General features: G+C 46.0%; 1 protein-coding gene across 1 annotated transcript in view; it reads right to left on the bottom strand.

Annotated features, from left to right (window-relative positions):
- The window catches only part of LOC137064785 (mixed lineage kinase domain-like protein), a 59,330-nt gene extending 45,625 nt beyond the window's left edge, over positions 1-13,705 (bottom strand). The window contains exons 1-3 of the mRNA XM_067436299.1: positions 13,563-13,705; positions 11,741-12,199; positions 11,563-11,670 (exon numbers count right to left, since the gene is read on the bottom strand). Coding sequence (XP_067292400.1) covers positions 11,563-11,670; positions 11,741-12,194 — 562 coding nt within the window. The 5' untranslated portion in view covers positions 12,195-12,199; positions 13,563-13,705. The remainder of the gene's footprint in view (positions 1-11,562; positions 11,671-11,740; positions 12,200-13,562) is intronic.
- Positions 13,706-20,396: the final 6,691 nt, after the last annotated feature.

Here is a 20,396-nt window from a genome sequence, read left to right as displayed (position 1 = left end):
ATCCTGACTGACCAGGGGACCCCGTTCATGTCCCGGCTAATGGCGGATCTTTGCAGGCTGCTGCGAGTGAAGCAGTTGAGGACCACGGTCTACCACCCTCAGACGGACGGACTCGTAGAGAGATTCAATCAGACCCTAAAGCAGATGCTTAGACGCGTGGCGGCGGAGGATAAGCGGGACTGGGACCTCATGATTCCCTACGTGCTCTTTGGGATCCGCGAAGTTCCCCAGGCCTCCACTGGCTTCACCCCCTTTGAGCTCCTGTTCGGCCGTCAACCACGTGGGCTCCTGGACGTCGCCAGGGAGGCGTGGGAGCAGCAGCCTGCCCCTCATCGCACCATCATCGAACACGTTCGACAGATGAGAGAACGGATCGATCGAGTGATGCCATTGGTCCGGGAACACCTCAGCAAGGCCCAACAAGCGCAGCAACGCCACTATGACCGGGCAGCCCAACCACGGGAATTCCAGCCCGGAGACCGCGTCATGGTACTGGTCCACAGCTCTGCCTGCAAGTTCCTGGCCTCATGGAAAGGACCATATACAGTACTGGAAAGAATGGGACCAGTAACATACCGGCTGAGACAACCTGGACGACGGCAGACAGAGCAACTCTATCATATCAACCTCCTGAAGAAGTGGGTGGGGACCCGGGACCAGTTGGCGGCTTTGAGTCTCACCGATACCGTGGTTGTGGACGTCAACCCTCACCTTTCGGCTGCCCAAAAGACGGAGCTGCAGCACCTGCAGCTCTTCCCAACCTGGGCAGACCAACGTGATCCAACATAACATCAAGACCCCCCCAGGAGTCATCGTCAGGCAACGGCCCTACCGCGTCCCGGAAGCTCGTCGGCAGGCTATTGAGGATGAGATCCAACAAATGCTAAAGTTGGGGGTAATTGAACCATCCCGGAGTCCGTGGTCCAGCCCCATTGTGATGGTCCCAAAGCCGGATGGCACCCTCCGCTTTTGTAATGACTTCCGCCGCCTGAACGAAGTCTCCGAATTCGACCGGTACCCCATGCCTCGGGTCGACGAGCTGCTGGACCGCCTCGGAAGGGCCCGGTACATCAGCACCCTAGACCTCACCAAGGGCTATTGGCAGGTACCACTCTCTGAAACGGCTAAGCCGAAGACTGCTTTCTCAACCAGCCGGAGAAAGTATGCTGGACCCCATCGCTTGAGGAGGCCTTTGCCCAAGTCAAAGCAGCGCTGACGTCCTCGCCTGTACTCCGTGCTCCAGACTTCAGCTGCCCCTTCCTGCTGCAGACGGATGCCTCCGACACAGGACTGGGAGCCGTCCTGTCCCAAATCCAGGAAGGTGAGGAGCATCCGATCATTTACATCAGCAGGAAGCTGTCCCCGGCCGAGAGGAAGTACGCCACCATGGAGAAGGAAGCCCTGGCCATCAAGTGGGCAGTCCTGGAGCTCCGGTACTACCTCCTAGGCCGCAAGTTTACCCTGGTCACAGACCACGCGCCCCTACAGTGGATGGCCCGTGCCAAAGACACCAACGCCAGGGTGACCCGCTGGTTCCTAGCGCTCCAGGACTTCCACTTTGAGGTACAACATCGGGCCGGGGCTGCCAACGCGAACGCCGATGGCCTCTCACGGATCTGGACAGCGTATGCAGGTCTGTCAGGGGTCATTCCCCACCCTCCCCTAACATCACTCCTGCTGTCTCCGTTTGTTCACAGGACAAGAGCGACGCTTAGGGGTGGGGAATGTGACGAGCATCCTCGGAAGAATCAGCGTCGCCCTGGTAACCAACACAAAACACCTGCACTTCCTCATTGCCGGCTGATCGGTCACAGCTGCTCCCAATCAGCCCACAGCCACATAAGCAGCACAGACTGAGCAGATGGGGAAGCCTGAGGTCTTGAGCCGACAAAACGCTGGTCTAACCTTTGTTTCTCTGTTCTCCCCAGAAAGCAGCGAGTGACCGACAGCCCACCCCTTTGGAGCATATCTGGGTCACCCACTTTTGGTTGGATTGAGCACTGAAGAGCACTTAAAGCACCAGCCATCACGCACCGGCTTCCCTTCCTTCACCAGTTTGATTTCACTGTAAATAAATCTACCCTCCTGGGCCACTTTTCATGAAGCCTGCCTTGTCGAGTGGTTCTTCACCCCGTGACAATATATATATATATATATATATATATATATATATATATATATATATATATATATATATATACATACATATATATATATATACATACATACATACATACATACATATATATACATACATACATATTATGGCATGCCGTTCAGGAAATTATAGTATTTATATTACGATTGGTTGTATATATGGAATGAAACTTGAATATATGGAATGAAAGTCTGAATATAGTGAATGAAACGTGAATATATGGAATGAAACTTCAATAGATGGAATGAAAGTCTGAAAATATGGAATGAAACTTGAATATATTGAATGAAAGTCTGAATATATGGAATGAAACTTGAATATATGGAATGAAACTTGAATATATTGAATGAAACTTGAATATATGGAATGAAAGTCTGAATATATGGAATGAAATTTGAATAAATGGAATAAAAATGTCCACTGGTGCGGCAGTGGCTCAGTGGTTCATGTAGGTTGTCTACAAACCAGAAGGTTGGTGGTTCAATCCCCGATTCCACTTGACCAAGTGTCGAAGTGTCCATGAGCAAGACACCTAACCCCAGCTGCTCCCGACGAGAGTCCATTTGAAAGTGGAGAGTCCCTATCTCGAGGGAACTTCGAGCTGCGTCGAAACCCTAGGGGAACGCCTCTGCGTGATGCGTCATGAAGCACTCGTGCAATCAGTCCAATAGCGGGAAGATACGTCATGGGCGGGTGACGTCATTGACCAGGAAGCTATAAAGCACACCTGGACCAAACAGTCATTAGCTTCTGTGCCTTCACAAAGCGCTCTGTGTGAAATTGTATGTCCATTTATTGTGTGTGTGTCAAAGAAAAAGAAAAGAGAATGTCTAGTCAGTTCAGGCGATGTGTTACTCCCTGCCCTCGTTACATCACGGGTGGGGATACACACGACCTGTGTGTAATGTGTTTGGGTCTCGAGCATACCCAGTCAGCTCTCGAGGGGGTTGGCTGCGAGCATTGCGAGAGACTCCCAATGCGAACACTAAGATCACGCCGGGCACTCTTCGAGGAGAGTGCTTTGGCTCGTGGTCCTCAGGGCTCGGGTCCCACTGTTGCCAAGGCGCAGCGAAGGCTCGCGTCCTGGGGATCGCAGTTAGATCTAGTGGCGGGGTTAGAGACGGGTGATCCCCTATCTCTGCCCTTACCCACTGGATCCGGCCGAGCAGTATGAGTCACAAAAGCATCAAAGCAGGCTAGATGAAAGATTTCTGCTCTCATACACGCAACCTCCTAGGTGGGGCTTGCCATTTTTCCCGGACCTCCACACCGAGGTGTGGAGGTCCTGGGCTAGACCAGCATCTGCCAGAGTCTTCAACCCGTCCACATCCCGAAAACTCAAATATAAGCGGGTTGAAGGCTCATGGTTATGCGGCGATGCCTCGGGTGGAAGAGGCGCTCGCGAGCTATCTCTCCCCCGAGTCAGCATCGTCGCTGCAAGCCCCGCAGCTGCCCACCAAGCCCGTGAGAACAACATCAGCGCTGGTGGGCAGGGCGTACTCGGCAGCAGGGCAGGCGGCCACCTGTCTACATACGGTGGCCGTTCTACAAGCGTATCAAGCTGATTTATTGGGGGATATTAATGAAGAAACAGAGGAAGTGGGGAGAGAAACGATCGCTGAAATTAGGCGGGTGGCAGATTTGTCTCTCTGGCCACGGAGAGACATTTGTGGCTAAACCTCTCAGACATTAAGGAGAGGGATAAGAAATTCCTTATGGATTCGCCCGTCTCGCCCTCTGGCCTCTTTGGTGACGCTGTAACAACGGTCGTCGACCATTACCAGGAGGCCAGGAGGCCAGGAGGCCAGGAGGCCAGGAGGCAGGAGGCAGCATTTCAAAAGTTTCTCCCCCGCTAAATCATATCCCCAGGGCGGGGGCAGCCCCAGCCGAGTATGTCCTCCTCCGCAGCGCATCGAGTGCAACAGAGACAGAGCGTGGCCGCTCGGGCCCCCCCGCAGAGAGAACGGGAGTCCGGGCGACGCGCTCAGCTGGGACCTTCCCGCGGTAGGACAGATCTGAGGACCATCCTTATCGCTAGGAAGGCCTCGGCTAAGAAGTCCTGACGCCAAGAGCGCAGGGCTTCCGATGGCAGTCCCCAGTGTCACCATTGGTGCTTCAGGGCGGGCGTTCCCCGGCGAACGTATATCTCCATGTCCGCCCGGAAACGTAGCAGCTTGGGGATGTTCGCGCCCTCTCAGGAGGGCCCCTGGGCGGTCAGTTTGGTTGCTACCTGCCAGTTATCCATTACAGGACACCGGGCTGACCACCCAGGAAAATCCAGAGACCAGCCTCGAGAGGCTGGTTCCCTTAGTAGATTTTCTGGCAGCGTGGAAACTTCTGCCGAATATCTCAGAATGGGTCCTGCGTACAATAGAAAAAGGGTACAGAATTCAATTCGGGTTACACCCGCCCTTGTTCAATGGGGTTACTGCCACGGTAGTAAGCCCCGAGCAGGCTATGGTAATGGAACAAGAGTTACAGACTTTTCTGCGAAAAGAGGCTATAGAACGGGTCCCTCCCCATTGCAGAGAGTCTGAGTTTTACAGCCGGTACTTCATAGTTCCAAAGAAGGATGGGGGGTTAAGGCCTATCTTTGATCTGCGTCATCTAAACAGAGCAGTAAAGAAATTAAAATTCAAAATGCTCACGATAAAACAGATCGTGTGTCACATCAGGTCCGAGGACTGGTGCGTCACGATAGACTTAAAAGATGCGTACTTCCACATCTCCATCCTTCCGCAGCACAGACAGTTCCTCAGGTTCGCTTTTGGGGGAAAAGCGTACCAATATCGAGTGCTGCCATTCGGTCTAGCTTTATCGCCCTGCACTTTCACGAATGGCGTGGATGCAGCTCTGGCTCCGTTGCGACTCCAGGGCATCCGCGTGCTAAATTACATCGACGATTGGCTGGTATTAGCGCAGTCGAAACAACTGGCGGTTCAGCATCGAGATGCTGTTCTTGCCCACATGAGAGTGTTGGGGCTAAGGTTTAACGAAAAGAAAAGTGTGTTGGCACCTCAGCAGAGCATTACTTTTCTGGGGGTAGTTTGGGACACGAGAACGATGTCGGCTCGGCTATCTCCGCCCGGGATAAAAAGGATCCTGAATACCGTCAACCAGATAAAGCTAGGCCAGTCACTCACTGTCAAACACTTTCAAAGAGTGTTGGGTCTGATGGCAGCAGTGTCCAACGTGATACCTTTTGGCCTGCTATACATGAGACCCTTACAGTGGTGGCTCAGGACCAAGGGGTTCTCCCCGAGGGGAAACCCTTTTCGCTTGATCAAGGTCACGCGGCGCTGCCTACGTGCCTTAGTGAAGTGGAAAGATCCTTGGTTCCTGTCCCAAGGTCCAGTTCTGGGGGCTCCTTGTCATCGTGTAATGCTAACCACGAATGCCTTCCTAACTGGCTGGGGAGCGGTGATGAGTAGCCGCTCGGCCCAAGGTCTGTGGAGGGGCCATCAGCTCTCCTGGCACATAAACCAGTTGGAGCTGATGGCTGTGTTTCAATCACTAAAACAGTTCCTCCCAGACCTGCGGGGCCGCCATGTGTTAGTTCGGTCAGACAACACTTCGGTGGTCTTGTATATAAATCACCAGGGGGGGTTGAGATCACGTTGGTTGTGGAAGCTGACGCATCATATGCTAACATGGGCCCAAGGCAAGATGCTCTCGCTCAGGTCCTGAATGTACATCCCGAGGTGGTGGAGGAGCTGTGGATCCGCTTTGGGCGAGCCCAGGTGGATCTGTTTGCGTCTCGAGAGACGACACACTGTCCAGCATATTTCTCCCTCACGCATCCAGCCCCGCTGGGGCTGGACGCAATGGTACAGACGTGGCCGAGGCTGCGTCTGTACGCCTTTCCCCCTCTGGCGTTGCTCCCAGGAGTGCTGGAGAGAGTCCGCCGGGACGGGGTTCAGCTTTTATTGGTAGCCCCGCTCTGGCTGGGCCGAGTATGGCTCGCCGACATTATGTCTCTCCTCGAAGGTCCTCCCTTGGAAATCCCAGTCAGGAGAGATCTTCTCTCGCAGGCCGGGGGTCAGTACTGCAGTACCGCGTCCGGAACTGTAGAAACTGTGGGCTTGGCCCCTGAGGGGGCCCAGCTCATGAACACGGGTCTATCTACTGAGGTGATACAGACCATGTTGCACTCCAGAGCACCATCCACAAGGAGACTGTACGCACTTAAATGGAGAGTTTTTGTCGCCTGGTGTACGGGCCAGGCTTTGGACCCTGTTAACTGCCCGGTCGGTTCAGTTCTTGAGTTCCTACAAGAAAAATTCTCTGCAGGGTTATCCCCGTCGACACTGAAAGTATATGTGTCGGCGATATCTGCTTATCATATTCCAGTAGATAATGCATCATTAGGGAAACACCCGTGGGTCACGCGTTTCCTTCGTGGTACATTGAGGCTCAGACCTGCGGCACGCTCGAGGGTGCCTACTTGGGACCTGGCCATAGTTTGGCCATAGTTTGGCCATAAGGCCTTATGTTGGCTCCCTTCGAGCCATTAGAGGAAGTGTCAGAAAAGTTCCTCACACTAAAAACAGTGTTTCTCCTAGCCATTTCATCACTGAAAAGAGTAGGAGACCTTCAGGCTCTGTCAGTGGCACCCTCCTGCCTTGAGTTTGCACCAGGAATGGTGAAAGCATTTCTCTTCCCGAGGGAAGGATATGTTCCTAAGGTCCCGACTAATGTGCCGGGACCAGTAATGCTGCAGGCTTTCTGTCCACCTCCGTTCACTAATCAAGACCAAGAGAAGCTAAATCTGCTATGTCCGGTCAGGGCCCTAGATGCATATGTCAACAGAGCTGCCCTGTGGCGAAAGTCAGAACAGTTGTTCGTGTGTTTTGGGTCCCCGAGCAAGGGAAAACCGGCTTCAAAGCAGACGCATAGCAAGTGGATAGTCGAGGCTATCTCGCTCGCTTACGAGTCAGCCGGACAGCCTTCACCAATGAGGGTCCGCGCCCACTCCACTAGGAGTATGGTTGCCTCTATGGCTCTTATTTCGGAAGTTTCATTGTCAGAGGTATGTGATGCGGCTGGGTGATCCTCTCCGCATACATTTGTGAGGTTTTACAATCTAGATGTAGCCTCTACACTGGGGTCCCGGGTGTTTCTGGGTTGTATCACGCATACATACGTGGGTATTGAGTTCCCCTAGCGTTTCGACGCAGCTCGAAGTTCCCTCGAGATAGGGAACGTCTCAGGTTACGTATGTAACCACGGTTCCCTGAGAGGGAACAAGACGCTGCGTCGCTATGCCATACTCCCAGCATGCCTGTGATCGATTTGTTCGGCTTTTCCAGAAGCTAATGACTGTTTGGTCCGGGTGTGCTTTATAGCTTCCTGGTCGATGACGTCACCCGCCCATGGCGTATCTTCCCGCTATTGGACTGATTGCACGAGTGCTTCATGACGCATCACGCAGAGGCGTTCCCCTAGCGTTTCGACGCAGCGTCTCGTTCCCTCTCAGGGAACCATGGTTACATACGTAACCTGAGACGATATATTGAATGAAAGTCTGAATATATGGAATGAAACTTGAATATATGGAATGAAAGTATGAATATATGGAATGAAACTTGAATATATGGAATGAAAGTCTGAATATATGGATTGAAACTTGAATATATGGAATGAAAGTCTGAATATATGGAATGAAACTTGAATATATGGAATGAAAGTCTGAATATATGGAATGAAAGTCTGAATATATGGAATGAAAGTCTGAATATATGGAATGAAACTTGAATATATGGAATCGAAAGTGTGGGCTGGCATGAAACGCCCCTTTCCTCTGATTGGTCAACCAAAGATCAGCCGGTGCCGCTTTCAGTGTTTCCACAGATCCAGTCAGAATAACGGCCTTTTCACACCGCAAGCGTGAGCGGCGCGTGAGCGGCGCGTGAGCAGCGCATATTTTTTCCGGCGCCCATGTTAATCAATGAGTGCATTCAGATATAGCTATGTATATCTGCAGCTGCAGTCACGGTGTAACGTGAAAGCACACTTTTCATGGAAAAATAAATAGAATATCACACAAAAAGCGCTCAAAATGCACACAAGAAGCACGTGTGGTGTGTTTTAACAATAACTGTCATTAAAGAAAACAAAGAATACAAAATATCTGTAGAAGATTTAACCATTTAAACTTGTTTTACAGTTGTTGCTTTTTTTGTTTTTTTATTCGCTTTGGTACTATTTTCACAAGCAAGGTGTACATTTTCAAAACTCATAGTACTAATTTCACAACAGATCATCAAAGTTCACTTTTTTTTCAAACATTTCAGCATACTTTCAATTTTGTTAGTACAATACACAAAACTTTACATTATAGGGGCAATTATAAAGATGGCAATATCCTAAATCCTTGTCCTTGCGGGGACCTTTTTTACTTTCTATGAGGAAACAAGCTTATAAATTAAGCCCTACAGGGAACATAGAGCAGAATAGAGTATTAGGGATGGATAAGATGGATGGAATCAAATACAGCATTGTACATTACAGTATGTATGCCACGCTATAATGTAAACAGATTACTATGATAGAGGCTGCCACATTACTGTAACTCACCCTTATAAACCTTAACTACTGTAGATTTAGTCATATGGTACAGTGAGAACATTTACTCTATTAGCAGCAAACTCTGTTCTGTTACATCAGGGTTTGAAAGAATGAAAAGCTGTGATCATGGATTTTGGTACTAAGAGTTTTGAAAATGTACACCTTACTTGTGAAAATAGTACCAAAGCGAATATAAAAAAAATAAAAACCTGTAATTTTTCAGTTTGGGTGAAAGTATGGTTATGATTATAAAAAGTAAAGTAAACTAGCCAGAAAATATGATAAACTTTCTTTTAGTTTAGTGTGTAGGCCTAGCAACTCTAGTGTGGGAGCTGCTGCTGTGACGCTTCCAGTGTGAATACTCTCGCACGTCTGCAGCTGCAGTAATGGTGTAGTTACGCTGACAACCAGACTAATGCTTTGACACAGATCGCACTGGACAGAGAACAAGAAAGGGTTCTCTTGTCTATAGGCATGGATTCAACAACCAACGTGCTAGAAGAATATTAGCTGCATTTATTATTTCAGAAATATTAATGTAGGTTACCTCTCATCTGCACCCACATTACCCATCAGCATACTTCTCTGGCACACCACTGGTTTTATTAAGTCCAACTATCAAAATCTGTGTGGCAAAAGCTGCGTGACCCACGCAGATGCAGTTATATGTAGCTAAGTGCATCAGTATTTAAATGTAACTATGCAGTAGGCACAACTTTTATTTCAGACAGTACACTGAGTTTTAAACAAGGGATGAAGCTAAAGTCTAATTAATTAATGCTATTGTAAAATAAAGCCACAGAACTGTTGTGCGGCTGACTCGTTGAGCTGTGCTGTTTATGAATAAATCAGATTCTTTAAACCAATTGGTTGAGTGAATGATTCAATGTCCCATTGATATCCACTTGCTTCATTCCTGATTCAGCGTTTTGAACAAATCGGTTGAATGAATGACTCACTGACTGACTAGGCCTATTATTAAGACAGCAATGTGCTGCCACCTACTGGGGTCTTAATAACTCTCATAATCTAAGTATAGTTTCATAAATAAAAATAAATAAATAAAAATTGTATTTCAAAAGATTAGGCCTATTCAAAATATTATATTTAAATCTTTAATCTCTAACACTATATGTAATTGTAATGATGTGTTAATCTTCCGAGCAGAATTAAAACAGTTTGCAAATAGCTCTAAATGCCACTTCAGAATTCATGAAAAGAGGACAAATATATTTAAAAAGATGTTTTATATTTACAAATATATTTATAATTCTTGCCTTTATTTATATAAAACAATTGCCTTAGAATAATTATACAGCTATATTATCTAAAAACAAACAAACAAAAAAACAACAACCTAAAAACGAATAGAATAACAACCAAAACAACAGATGCGCTGTGATAGTAAACTGACGTTGATACAAAATAATGTCATATATACATATTTTCATATCTTTCATATCATATTTAAGCTTCATCACTTGTCCAAAACTCAGTGTGCTGTCTACACTTCGCTAGAATGTATCTATCTTTCGCTGTCCAGTGGGTCATGCAGCAGATGCAAGGTAGCCTACATTAATATTTCTGAAATAATAAATGAGCTAATATTTCTCTAGCACTTTGGTTGTCGAATCCATGCTTATAGACAAGAGACAACACTTTCTATACAACCCTTATAGACAACCCTTTCTAGTCCCTGTCCAGCACGATCTGTGTCAAAGAATTAGTCCAGTTGTTTGATGAGAGAGAGAGTTTATTAAACACTTTAAGAATCCGTCCAGCAGCATGAAAATGCGTATAAATAGTTAAAGTATGCAATGATGTGGAAAATATAGGCCAAAACTAATTATGGCGTGCATATGCTACGATTTTTCGCGTGCATATGATACACACTTTATGGCGTATTATATGGACGAACCCCCCACCAACACCCCCATCCTACCCAAGAGCGTGTCATATGGACACCATAAAGTGCGTATCATCTGCACATGAACAACAGCGTAGCATATGCACGCCAAAACTCATTTTGGCGTTCCATGGTGCAATGTTCCATGACATTGCACACTCGTACTGTAAACATTTACATGTGATCGGGTTGGTTATTCTGCATGGAACTGTGGAAACACAGAGAGCAGCACGGGTTGATCTTTGGTTCACCAATCAGCGGAAAGGGGCGTTTAATGCAAGCCCACACGTAGATATTGAATATTCAAGCCTTAATCCATTTTCTATCCCTGAACCTAAAAATATAAAATCAAACCGAATTCTCTTTTTTTTTTTTCAAAAAACGAAAATTGAATAAATGAGCTGTTTTCGCAATTTCAACTTGATATTAAATCGAAAAACAAATGATCGCAAAAGTACAAGAACCACTTTCATTCCATTTATTCAGACTTTCATCCATATATTCAGACTTTCATTCCATATATTCAAGTTTCATTCCATATATTCAGACTTTCTTTCCATATATTCAGACTTTCATTCTATATATTCGTTTCATTCCATATATTCAGACTTTCATTCCATATATTCAAGTTTCATTCCATATATTCAGACTTTCATTCCATATATTCAGACTTTCATTCCATATATTCAAGTTTCATTCCATATTTTCAGACTTTCATTCCATATATTCAAGTTTCATTCAATATATTCAAGTTTAATTCCATATATTCAGACTTTCATTCCATATATTCAAGTTTCATTCCATATATTCAACCAATCATATTATAAATACTATAATTTCCTGAACGGCATGCCATATTATGTATGTACTATATATATATATTTCTTTGTTTTCTGTGGACAGTTTTATTGACCAACTTGTTTGTACTTACATGACTCCAGCAGGATGTCTTTAATGTCCTGCATATCTCTTTGTGTTTGGTCAACTGTCTTTTGCACAGCAACAACTGCCATTTTCATTTCTTTGTTCTCCCGGAGCACTATAGAAAAAAATGCATACCCTGTAATTCAAATCCATACAACAATAACTTTAAGTAGCCTAAAACTTACAATTCCGAAGTTCCTCCGAGTCACTCTGCCTGTCTTCTTCATCTTCCCGTCGTCTTGTTGCTTCTTGAAACACTTTCTCTATACTCTCTCTGTGCTCGACCTGAAGTGCTAGAGAAAGTAACTGGGCAGCATCATTTAGCCTTTCATTTAGGCTGCCGAACTCCTCGCCGAGTTCATATGCTTTTGTGATGCGTTTCAAATAGCTGAAGGAAGTGTATTTCATTACTACCCTCAATGCTGACTCCAGAGTGAGTTTAAGTTGTTTAAGTCCATTTTTAACCTGTTCAGGTTTAGTGACAGTCCCAAAGCCATGAACCTTTACAGCTTCCACCAGCTCAACCAGAGCACATACGCGGTCGGCTAAACGCATGCAGCGCTTCTTGTTGGCCTTCACTTCCCCACACAGGGCGTACAGTTTTTCTGCAATGGCCAGGATTGGTTCTATGATGTCCATTGCAGCTGGGAATAAAACACATTTTAAAAAAAAGTATCTATAAGGTTAAGAGATGCATAATGTCAGGCATGATGTCAAGTTGTCACAATGTACATCTGCGATTTGTTGACATTGAATTGTGAAAAAAGCTTTATTTTTAAATATAAAATAAGCTCTAAAGCAAACAAATAGAGTACAGATGATTAATTCAACAACAATTTAAACAGAAAAATGAAACACAAACTGATTAGTGAAACAAATATGGAAGAGATAAACAAAAATCTTGACTATTGCTAAAATATGATGCGTTTTAAATCAGTACGTTTTTATGCATTTGGACTTTGGACTTGTATAGTACTAAAAATACTGAAACATATCCATCATGATAACTTCCCCCATGTGACAACTAGACCTAGTTCCTCTAAGTGAAAATAATTTTCAGATATTAAATGTTCATCAGATTACTTTTAAACCTACTCCTCCATTGCTTTTCTACAAACTTACCTTATTTAGAATCAATGATTAGCTATATCAATAGCTATAGCAACTTTTCAACTGACAGCTTTTTATAATACTAATAATATGATAATAATATAATAATAATGATTTATGCACATTGAATGAAGAAGAAATTGAAACAAATGCAATCTGGAAAAACAAACGTCAGTTAAAAATGAAGGCAATAATACATGTAAAAAATGTAGAAAGTTTTAGGGGCATCTATTCCTCATATTCATTATAATGAAAGGAGAAGTGAAACATACTTAAACCAATGCACTGCATTTCCTCGTTCCTGATAAAACCACTGTTCTGGTCATTTTACTTTTTCCCAATTAAAGGCATAGCACAAAATAAATAATCAAAGAAAATGAAGTAAAATTGAAAACTACTTCAATAACGCATGTTAAAATAAGACCCTATTGTCTCTACAAACCAGTAAACCAAAGTTAGTTTCACAATCAAATAAAGCAACAGGAAATTCATTGTGAAATCTCCTTTCATTTTGAGCTTGGCACTGCATTCACAGCACATCATCAGCTAAAAATCACATTGTCTAAGTATTTTATACAGTGAAATCTAGACTTTTCTGTTGACTTTTTCTTGGTAATCCTTCCCAGCATATGTGCACTTTTTATCTTTGTATTTAAAATCTTATAACTGGTTCTTCTGTAGCAGAGCCCAAATTTTCTGACAAACACTCCAAAATACTTTTTAAAAAAAATTATTTTTATTGAATCAAAATACCACAGATACTTTAAAAGTTATTGCACTACATAATAAGTTTTAAAGAAAAACAGAAGTAAACATGTTACGATCATGGCACAATGTAAAACAAAAAACAATTACAAAATACATTATAAATGTAAAGAAATAATTTATGGTACTCACTTTCAAGTTGCTTTATCTGGTCAAAACAAGCAAAAACCCTCTTCAGTCTTACACAGGAATGTGAAAACGGCTAAAGTCTCAGTCAGGAGCGAGGCCAAGCATATTCAAAGAGGGTGGTCCTTCATAAAACAGGGAGAAATGAAAACCACACACCAAATTACCAGGAAGTGTTTCTAGTGTGTTCAACAGCAGTTCCCTTTATCGAGGGAACTCAACACTGCGTCGTCGAGTGACGGCACTCTGGGAACGCCCCCAGCGTGACGGCTCTGAAGTATGAATGAAATCAGCCACCAATCTGATTGGTGCAACGTCATGACGTAGTAGGCGACGGCATACGTGGAAGCTATAAGAAGGCGCCGCCCCAAACGAAAGACAGTCTTTGCTCTTCAGCGAGGCGCTCTGTGTGAATATTGTTTGTCTATTTACTTTTGTCTGTCACCAGTCTTCAAGCATGGCAAGCGAGCAGTTCAGAAGGTGTGTTCATCCGTGCCCGCATTACATTACGGGCTCGGACACACACCAGCTGTGTGTGCAGTGTCTCGGGGCGCAGCACGCTCAGGCGGCGCTTGAGGGTGCCACCTGTAGCGAGTGCGAGAGGCTGCCGCTCCGGGTGCTGCACTCACCGTGTTTACTGAGAGCGGCCAGGCTCGCGAGCCCCGTGGATCCGGTCCCACGTCTGTGTTATGTACTCATATAAATCAAGAGATATCACACGGAAGTAACTCACATGGTGTCTTTACTAGTACTGCATATCCCATTCTCCACTTCTTCTGTTACATGCATTTTGTTTTACATCATACCACAACTCCCCCTAGTGGCATTCTACCATATGACATTAAGTGAACACAACATCTCCCCCGAACTTAATTAATTACATATGTACTGCATTGCCTAGAACATTACCAACAATATAACAGTTTAACAGTTACTTCAAATATTTTTATATTCCACTATGTGTAGAATAATGCTCTAATAACAATGCTCTAATAACAAAGCATGTACAACATGAACATTATATGTGCATTAGTACAGTTCAACTTTAACCAATAATTATCCCTTTGAGTTGACTGTCACTTTCTTCTCTTATTTTCTTCTTACTGTGAGACCTTACGTTACATAATCTTTCAACCACATTGGCTTCCTTCTACAACGATGCCTCTCTGCTTGGATGTTGATACTTTTCAGTGGTGACACAGAAACTGATTCTGATTGTTCACCCAAAGTGAAATCTGTCGGCAGGGGTGCCAAATGTGACACGAGAGTTTGCAAGAATTCTACGATTAATGATGTCCATGGAGCTCTCTCTCTCTCCGCAGTCAGAATGGCATTCTTCAGTACCTTATTCCAACGTTCAACTGCTCCATTTCCTTCAGGATGGTATATGGAGGTGCGAATGTGCTTGACATCTCTTTCTTGCAGGAACTGTTTAAACTCAGATGACAGGAACTGAGGTCCATTGTCGGTGACAATCTCCAGAGGATTCCCCTTCTGACCGAACACCGATCTCAGAAAACTAGTAACAACAGACGCAGTCATGTGAGGTGCGAATGCAACCTCCGGCCATTTAGAATGGTAGTCAATCAATGTAATGGCATATCTGCAGCTAACAGGGCCTATCTCAAAAGGGCCCACCACATCAATGCCCAGTTTCTGCCATGGACCGGCTGGATACTCGACTGGGGTCAGTGGTGCATGTGTGGTTCTAGCTGTCTTATCGTTAAGTTGGCAGGTGACACAGGTTGCGATTGTGGACTGTACAAGCGAATCCATCTTGGGCCACCAGTATAGATCTCTGAGTCGCTATTTGGTCCTTACAATTCCCTGATGGCTTTCATGTGCCAGGGTGACCAAACGTGCACGTAAGCTAAGTGGCACGATCAGTCTATGCGTTCCTCTTAGCACATAAGAGTCATGCACAGACAGTTCATCTCTTACTGGGAAATAAGGCAGTACATTAGCAGGTAATGTTTTAGATGTTGCAGGCCAGCCGTTCTCGATATAGTGACGCAGTTTAATGAGCTCGGGGCAGGAAGAGCTTTCAGCAGCAAACTCAGCAACCGGAACAGCTGACAGTAGGGTGGTGATGGCAGCTACAGTTTCTGGTTCGGAGTCTGAATCGTCGTTCATTTCATTTGGCAGTGGCAAACGGGATAGGCAGTCGGCTACTCGGTTGTCAGCTCCGCGTTTGTACTCCACATCATAATTGAAACAGAGCAGTCTAGCAGACCATCGAGCCACTCTAAGTCCCGCGCGTCTCATGCCCTTCGTTGTCAACAGAGTAGTCAGGGCTTGGTGGTCTGTTCTTAATTTGAATCGTTTGCCCCACAGGTACGTTCTCCAGCGCTCAATGGACCAGACACAAGCGAGAGCTTCTTTTTCAACCACAGAATATTTCCTCTCTGGAGCTGTCAAAGTTCTGGACGCAAAAGCCACAGTCCTTTCTGACATATCAGGGTGGATCTGAGTCAAGATTCCACCAATGCCATAGTCCGAAGCATCAGTCGTTACAATTGTGGGCAAAGCAGGATTAAATAAAGCCAATGCAGTGCTCTCTGCAATCAATTCTTTCGATTTCTGGAAACTTCTGTGTGCATTGGTGGTCCATGTGAACTTTGCGTCTCCTCTGAGCACATCTCTCATAGGCTCAACGACTGCTGCATAGCTCGGAATAAATTTAGCATACCAAGCGGTAAGACTCAGAAACGATCTAAGTGTGGACGCATCGGCAGGAGCTGGGGCGTTTTGTATTGCCTCCAGGTGGCTGTTGTCTGGGATCAGTCCTTCTTTTAAAATGGTATGTCCCAAGAATGTGAGTTTCTCCTGGTGGAATTTACATTTTTTATCATTTAGACGCAAGCCTGCTTCTTGTAGTCTGTGCAGAACTGCTTTAAGGTGAGCATCATGACTGGCAGCAGAATCCCCAAACACAATTATATCATCCAAATAAAACTGGACACCGGGAACATCTTTAAGAATGGTAGACATCAGTTTTTGAAATGCTGCTGGGGCTGACGCTAACCCATAACAGACTCTCTTAAAGCGGAATAGGCCATCCTGTGTTATAAATGCAGTCAGGTCTCTGCTTTCCTCATGTAGTGGAACCTGATGATATGCATTTGCCAGATCAATTGTGGAAAACATCACAGCACCTCTTAACTGTGAAAATAGTTCCTCAATGAGTGGAATGGGATAGCTGTCCACCACAATTGCTTTGTTGGGCTCTCTAAGATCCGCACACATTCTGATATCTCCAGACTTCTTCTTAGTCACTACAATGGGCGATACCCAGGGTGAGGCATATACTCTTTCAATTATGTCAGCTGCTAACAGACGGTTTAGCTCCGCTGACACAGCATCCCTTACAGTAAAGGGCAATCTGCGCAGCTTCTGTTGCACAGGAACAGCATTTTCACGCAATTTCACTTTATGTACAAAGTTCTTTGCACAGCCGAAGCTTGGCATTGCAGAATGAGACACCTGTTCTACAGCGTGTTTGTGGGTGAGTACTTTATTCCCTTTTATGCACAGGTTCAAGGAAGATATTAAATCCATTCCCATCAATGGGTTTCCACTTTTCACAATATAGAATACAGCAGGTACTGAATAATCTCCATGTTGTGCACACGTCTTAATACATCCCAGCACCGGAAGGTTTTCTTTTGCATATGTGACAAGACGCACATCAGACTGTTCAAGGGGCAGCTCAGAAAAGTATTGTTTATATATACGCTCTGAGAGCAAAGATACAGAAGATCCTGTATCAACAATGAATTCCTGCATTGTAGAGCCTGACAATGTGCCCACTTCAATGTTACACACAATCTTGTCAGTAGCAGGAGACGTACTGGTCATGTACAACACCGTCAGTTCAGGAACTTCAATTTCACGGATGTTATGTTTCCTTGCCGAGCGACACACTTTTGCAAAATGTCCAATTCTGCCGCATAACTTACAGGTCTTGTTTAAAGCTGGGCACTGTTTGGAATTTGCTAGATGACTGCCGGAATCACAACGGTAGCATTTGCATTCCGAATATACTTTCGTTTTACTCTGCAGCTTTTCTTGTGTACCTCTACGTGCATTCTCTTTTTTTTTTCTCATGTGCAGTCTTTGAACTGGTAATTCGGCAGGCTTCGCAAATTCACTTGCATTAGCCATCGCATTTTCCACTTGAATTGCAATTTGTATTGCCCTCTCTAACGTTAGATCCGCTTCGAGCAATAAAAGTTCACGAATTCGACTTCTGTACACTTTCTTAACAATTTGATCCCTCAGCATTTCATCTTCCTTATCATCAAATGCACATAATGACACCATATCACGGAGCGCGGCCACATATTGCTGGATATTTTCATCATGTCTTTGTTCCCTTTGCCGAAATTGATGTCGTTCCGCAATGACATTCACTTTTGGAACAAAGTGCGCCCTAAGAACGGTGAGTGCAGATGCGTAAGTCGTACCCGTGTTAGGAAGAGTGTAGAAAATTCTCTGTGCTTCTGTTCCGAGGCAGTGAAGCAATGTAGCACGCTTACGTGTGTCAGGCCAGTCACCTCCCTCTGCATGAATCGCCAGCAGGTAGTTCTCAAACATTTGCGTCCATATTCCAAATGAAATTGTAGGCTCACCAGGACAGTGTAAGTATGTCGGAGGAAGATGAACTGCCATCCTCGTCGCCAGTTTGTTATGTACTCATATAAATCAAGAGATATCACACGGAAGTAACTCACATGGTGTCTTTACTAGTACTGCATATCCCATTCTCCACTTCTTCTGTTACATGCATTTTGTTTTACATCAAACCACAACTCCCCCTAGTGGCATTCTACCATATGACATTAAGTGAACACAACAGTCTGTCGAGGCAGCGTGGCGGCGTAGATCCTGGGGCTCACAACTGGATCTCGCGACGGGAGGCAGGCATGCTGAGGCATCTTCCCAATCCTCGTCCGATGATTCAGACGCTCTTCCGCCTCGTGAGGAAGCCCGCGCCGTGGCATCTTCCCATGAGGGCGATAACCCAGTGCTGATGATGTCTGATTCCAAGGGGTCAGATCAGTTCAGCCTGGAGGCGGGCGGAGTGCAGGTGAATTCACCTCTTCACTCTCCCGCTCAAGAAGAGCTCGTGGACGTGCTGACATGTGCTGTGGCCAAACTTAACATCGACTGCCCACAGGAAGAGGTGGAAGTTCAGCCTGTGAGCAGGTTGGATGGACGCTTCTTCAAAAAGCGTGTTCAGCCGCCACGCAGGGGCTTGCCGTTTTTCCTGGATTTACACAATGAGTTAATCCTGGGGAAAACCGTACTTGGCGCGCCTATCGACACCCCCAGTCCTCGATTTCGGGTGTGTCGTGGGTACGGCCGAGGCTGGCTACGGGACGCTGCCTCGCGTCGAGGAGGCGTTAGCGAGCTATCTGTCTCCCGAGGCAGCAGCGTCCCTGAAAGCCCCTGTCCTGGCCGGGAGAGCTGGTAGCTGCCTGCACACCATGGCGGTACTGCAGGCCTACCAAGCTGAGCTCCTTAAAGAGCTCGATGAGGGAGAGGGTCCGTCCCCGGACGACATTACTGAGCTGCGGAAAGAAACCGACTTGTCTCTCCGCGTCACCAAAGAGATGGCCCGTGCCATCGGCCGCTCTATGGCTGGCATGGTGTGCGTGGAGAGACACCTCTGGCTGAATCTATCGGGATGAAGGAGAAGGAGAAATCCTTCCTTTTGGATTCCCCGATAGCTCCTGTGGGTCTCTTCGGCGACGCAGTGAACAGCGTTGTCGAGAGATTCCAGGAGGTGAGGAAGCAGTCGGCGGCTTTCCGGCAGTACCTCCCTCGCCGCCAGTGGCCTCCTGTAGCCAGCAGGGAGGTCTCTGGTGGCCAGTCCTGGCCATCCACCAGCGCCGCTTACAGGCAGGCGCAAAAAGAGAGCATCGCTTCCCGCGCCCCTCCCGAGGGAGCTTGGCAAAGGAGGCGGCGTTCTCGCCAGAAGTCTTCTAAGCCAAAGGGCGACTTAAGAGAAGTCCTTCAGGCGAAGAAGGCTTCTGGCAAGCGGTCCTAGCTGCGGCAGGTACACTCAGAGCTGGCCCTCCCGGGGGCGGACGACCGAGGTCGTTCCGAACCCGCAGCTCTGGGGAAATCGATGCTGTGCTCCCGCCGTTAACAACGCTTTGGGCCTCATCGGTTTCCCGCATACGTGCGCCATCCCAGCCGCCTCAAAATCGACCTGCGGCGGGGCAGCAAATGCGTGCGCACACTGAAAATCCTCCCCAACTAAGCTCTGCCGGATAGCCGCTTCAGGGGGTCGGGCAGGAGGTTCGGTGGGTAACAGAGACCAGCCTCGAGAGGCTGGTTCCCCTAGTAGAATTTGTGTTGGCTACTGTATACAGGCCACCAGGGCACAATACAGACTTTATCAAAGAATTTGCTGGTTTTGTATCGGAGTTAGTATTAGCTGTAGATAAAGTACTAATTGTTGGGGATTTTAATATCCACGTAGACAATGAAAAAGACGCATTGGGATTGGCATTTAGAGACATTCTAAACTCTATTGGAGTTAGACAACACGTATCAGGACCCACTCATCGCCTTAATCATACTTTAGATCTAATAATGTCACATGGAATAAATGTTGATACTGTTAAAATTCTGCAGCAGAGCGATGACATCTCAGATCATTACCTAATATCATGTATACTTAATTTACCTAAGGCTGCAAAGCCATCCCCTCGCTTCAAATATGGCAGGACGATAACCGCTGCGACTAAAGATTGCTTTGTACATAATCTTCCTCATCAGTTCCATCTCCTCAGCATTACAGATAGCCAAGAGGAACTTGATGCTGCAACA

This window comes from Pseudorasbora parva, chromosome 25 (genome assembly GCF_024679245.1).
Source record: "Pseudorasbora parva isolate DD20220531a chromosome 25, ASM2467924v1, whole genome shotgun sequence".
Lineage (NCBI taxonomy): Eukaryota > Metazoa > Chordata > Actinopteri > Cypriniformes > Gobionidae > Pseudorasbora > Pseudorasbora parva.
This window is presented reverse-complemented; position numbering and strand designations above follow the sequence as displayed.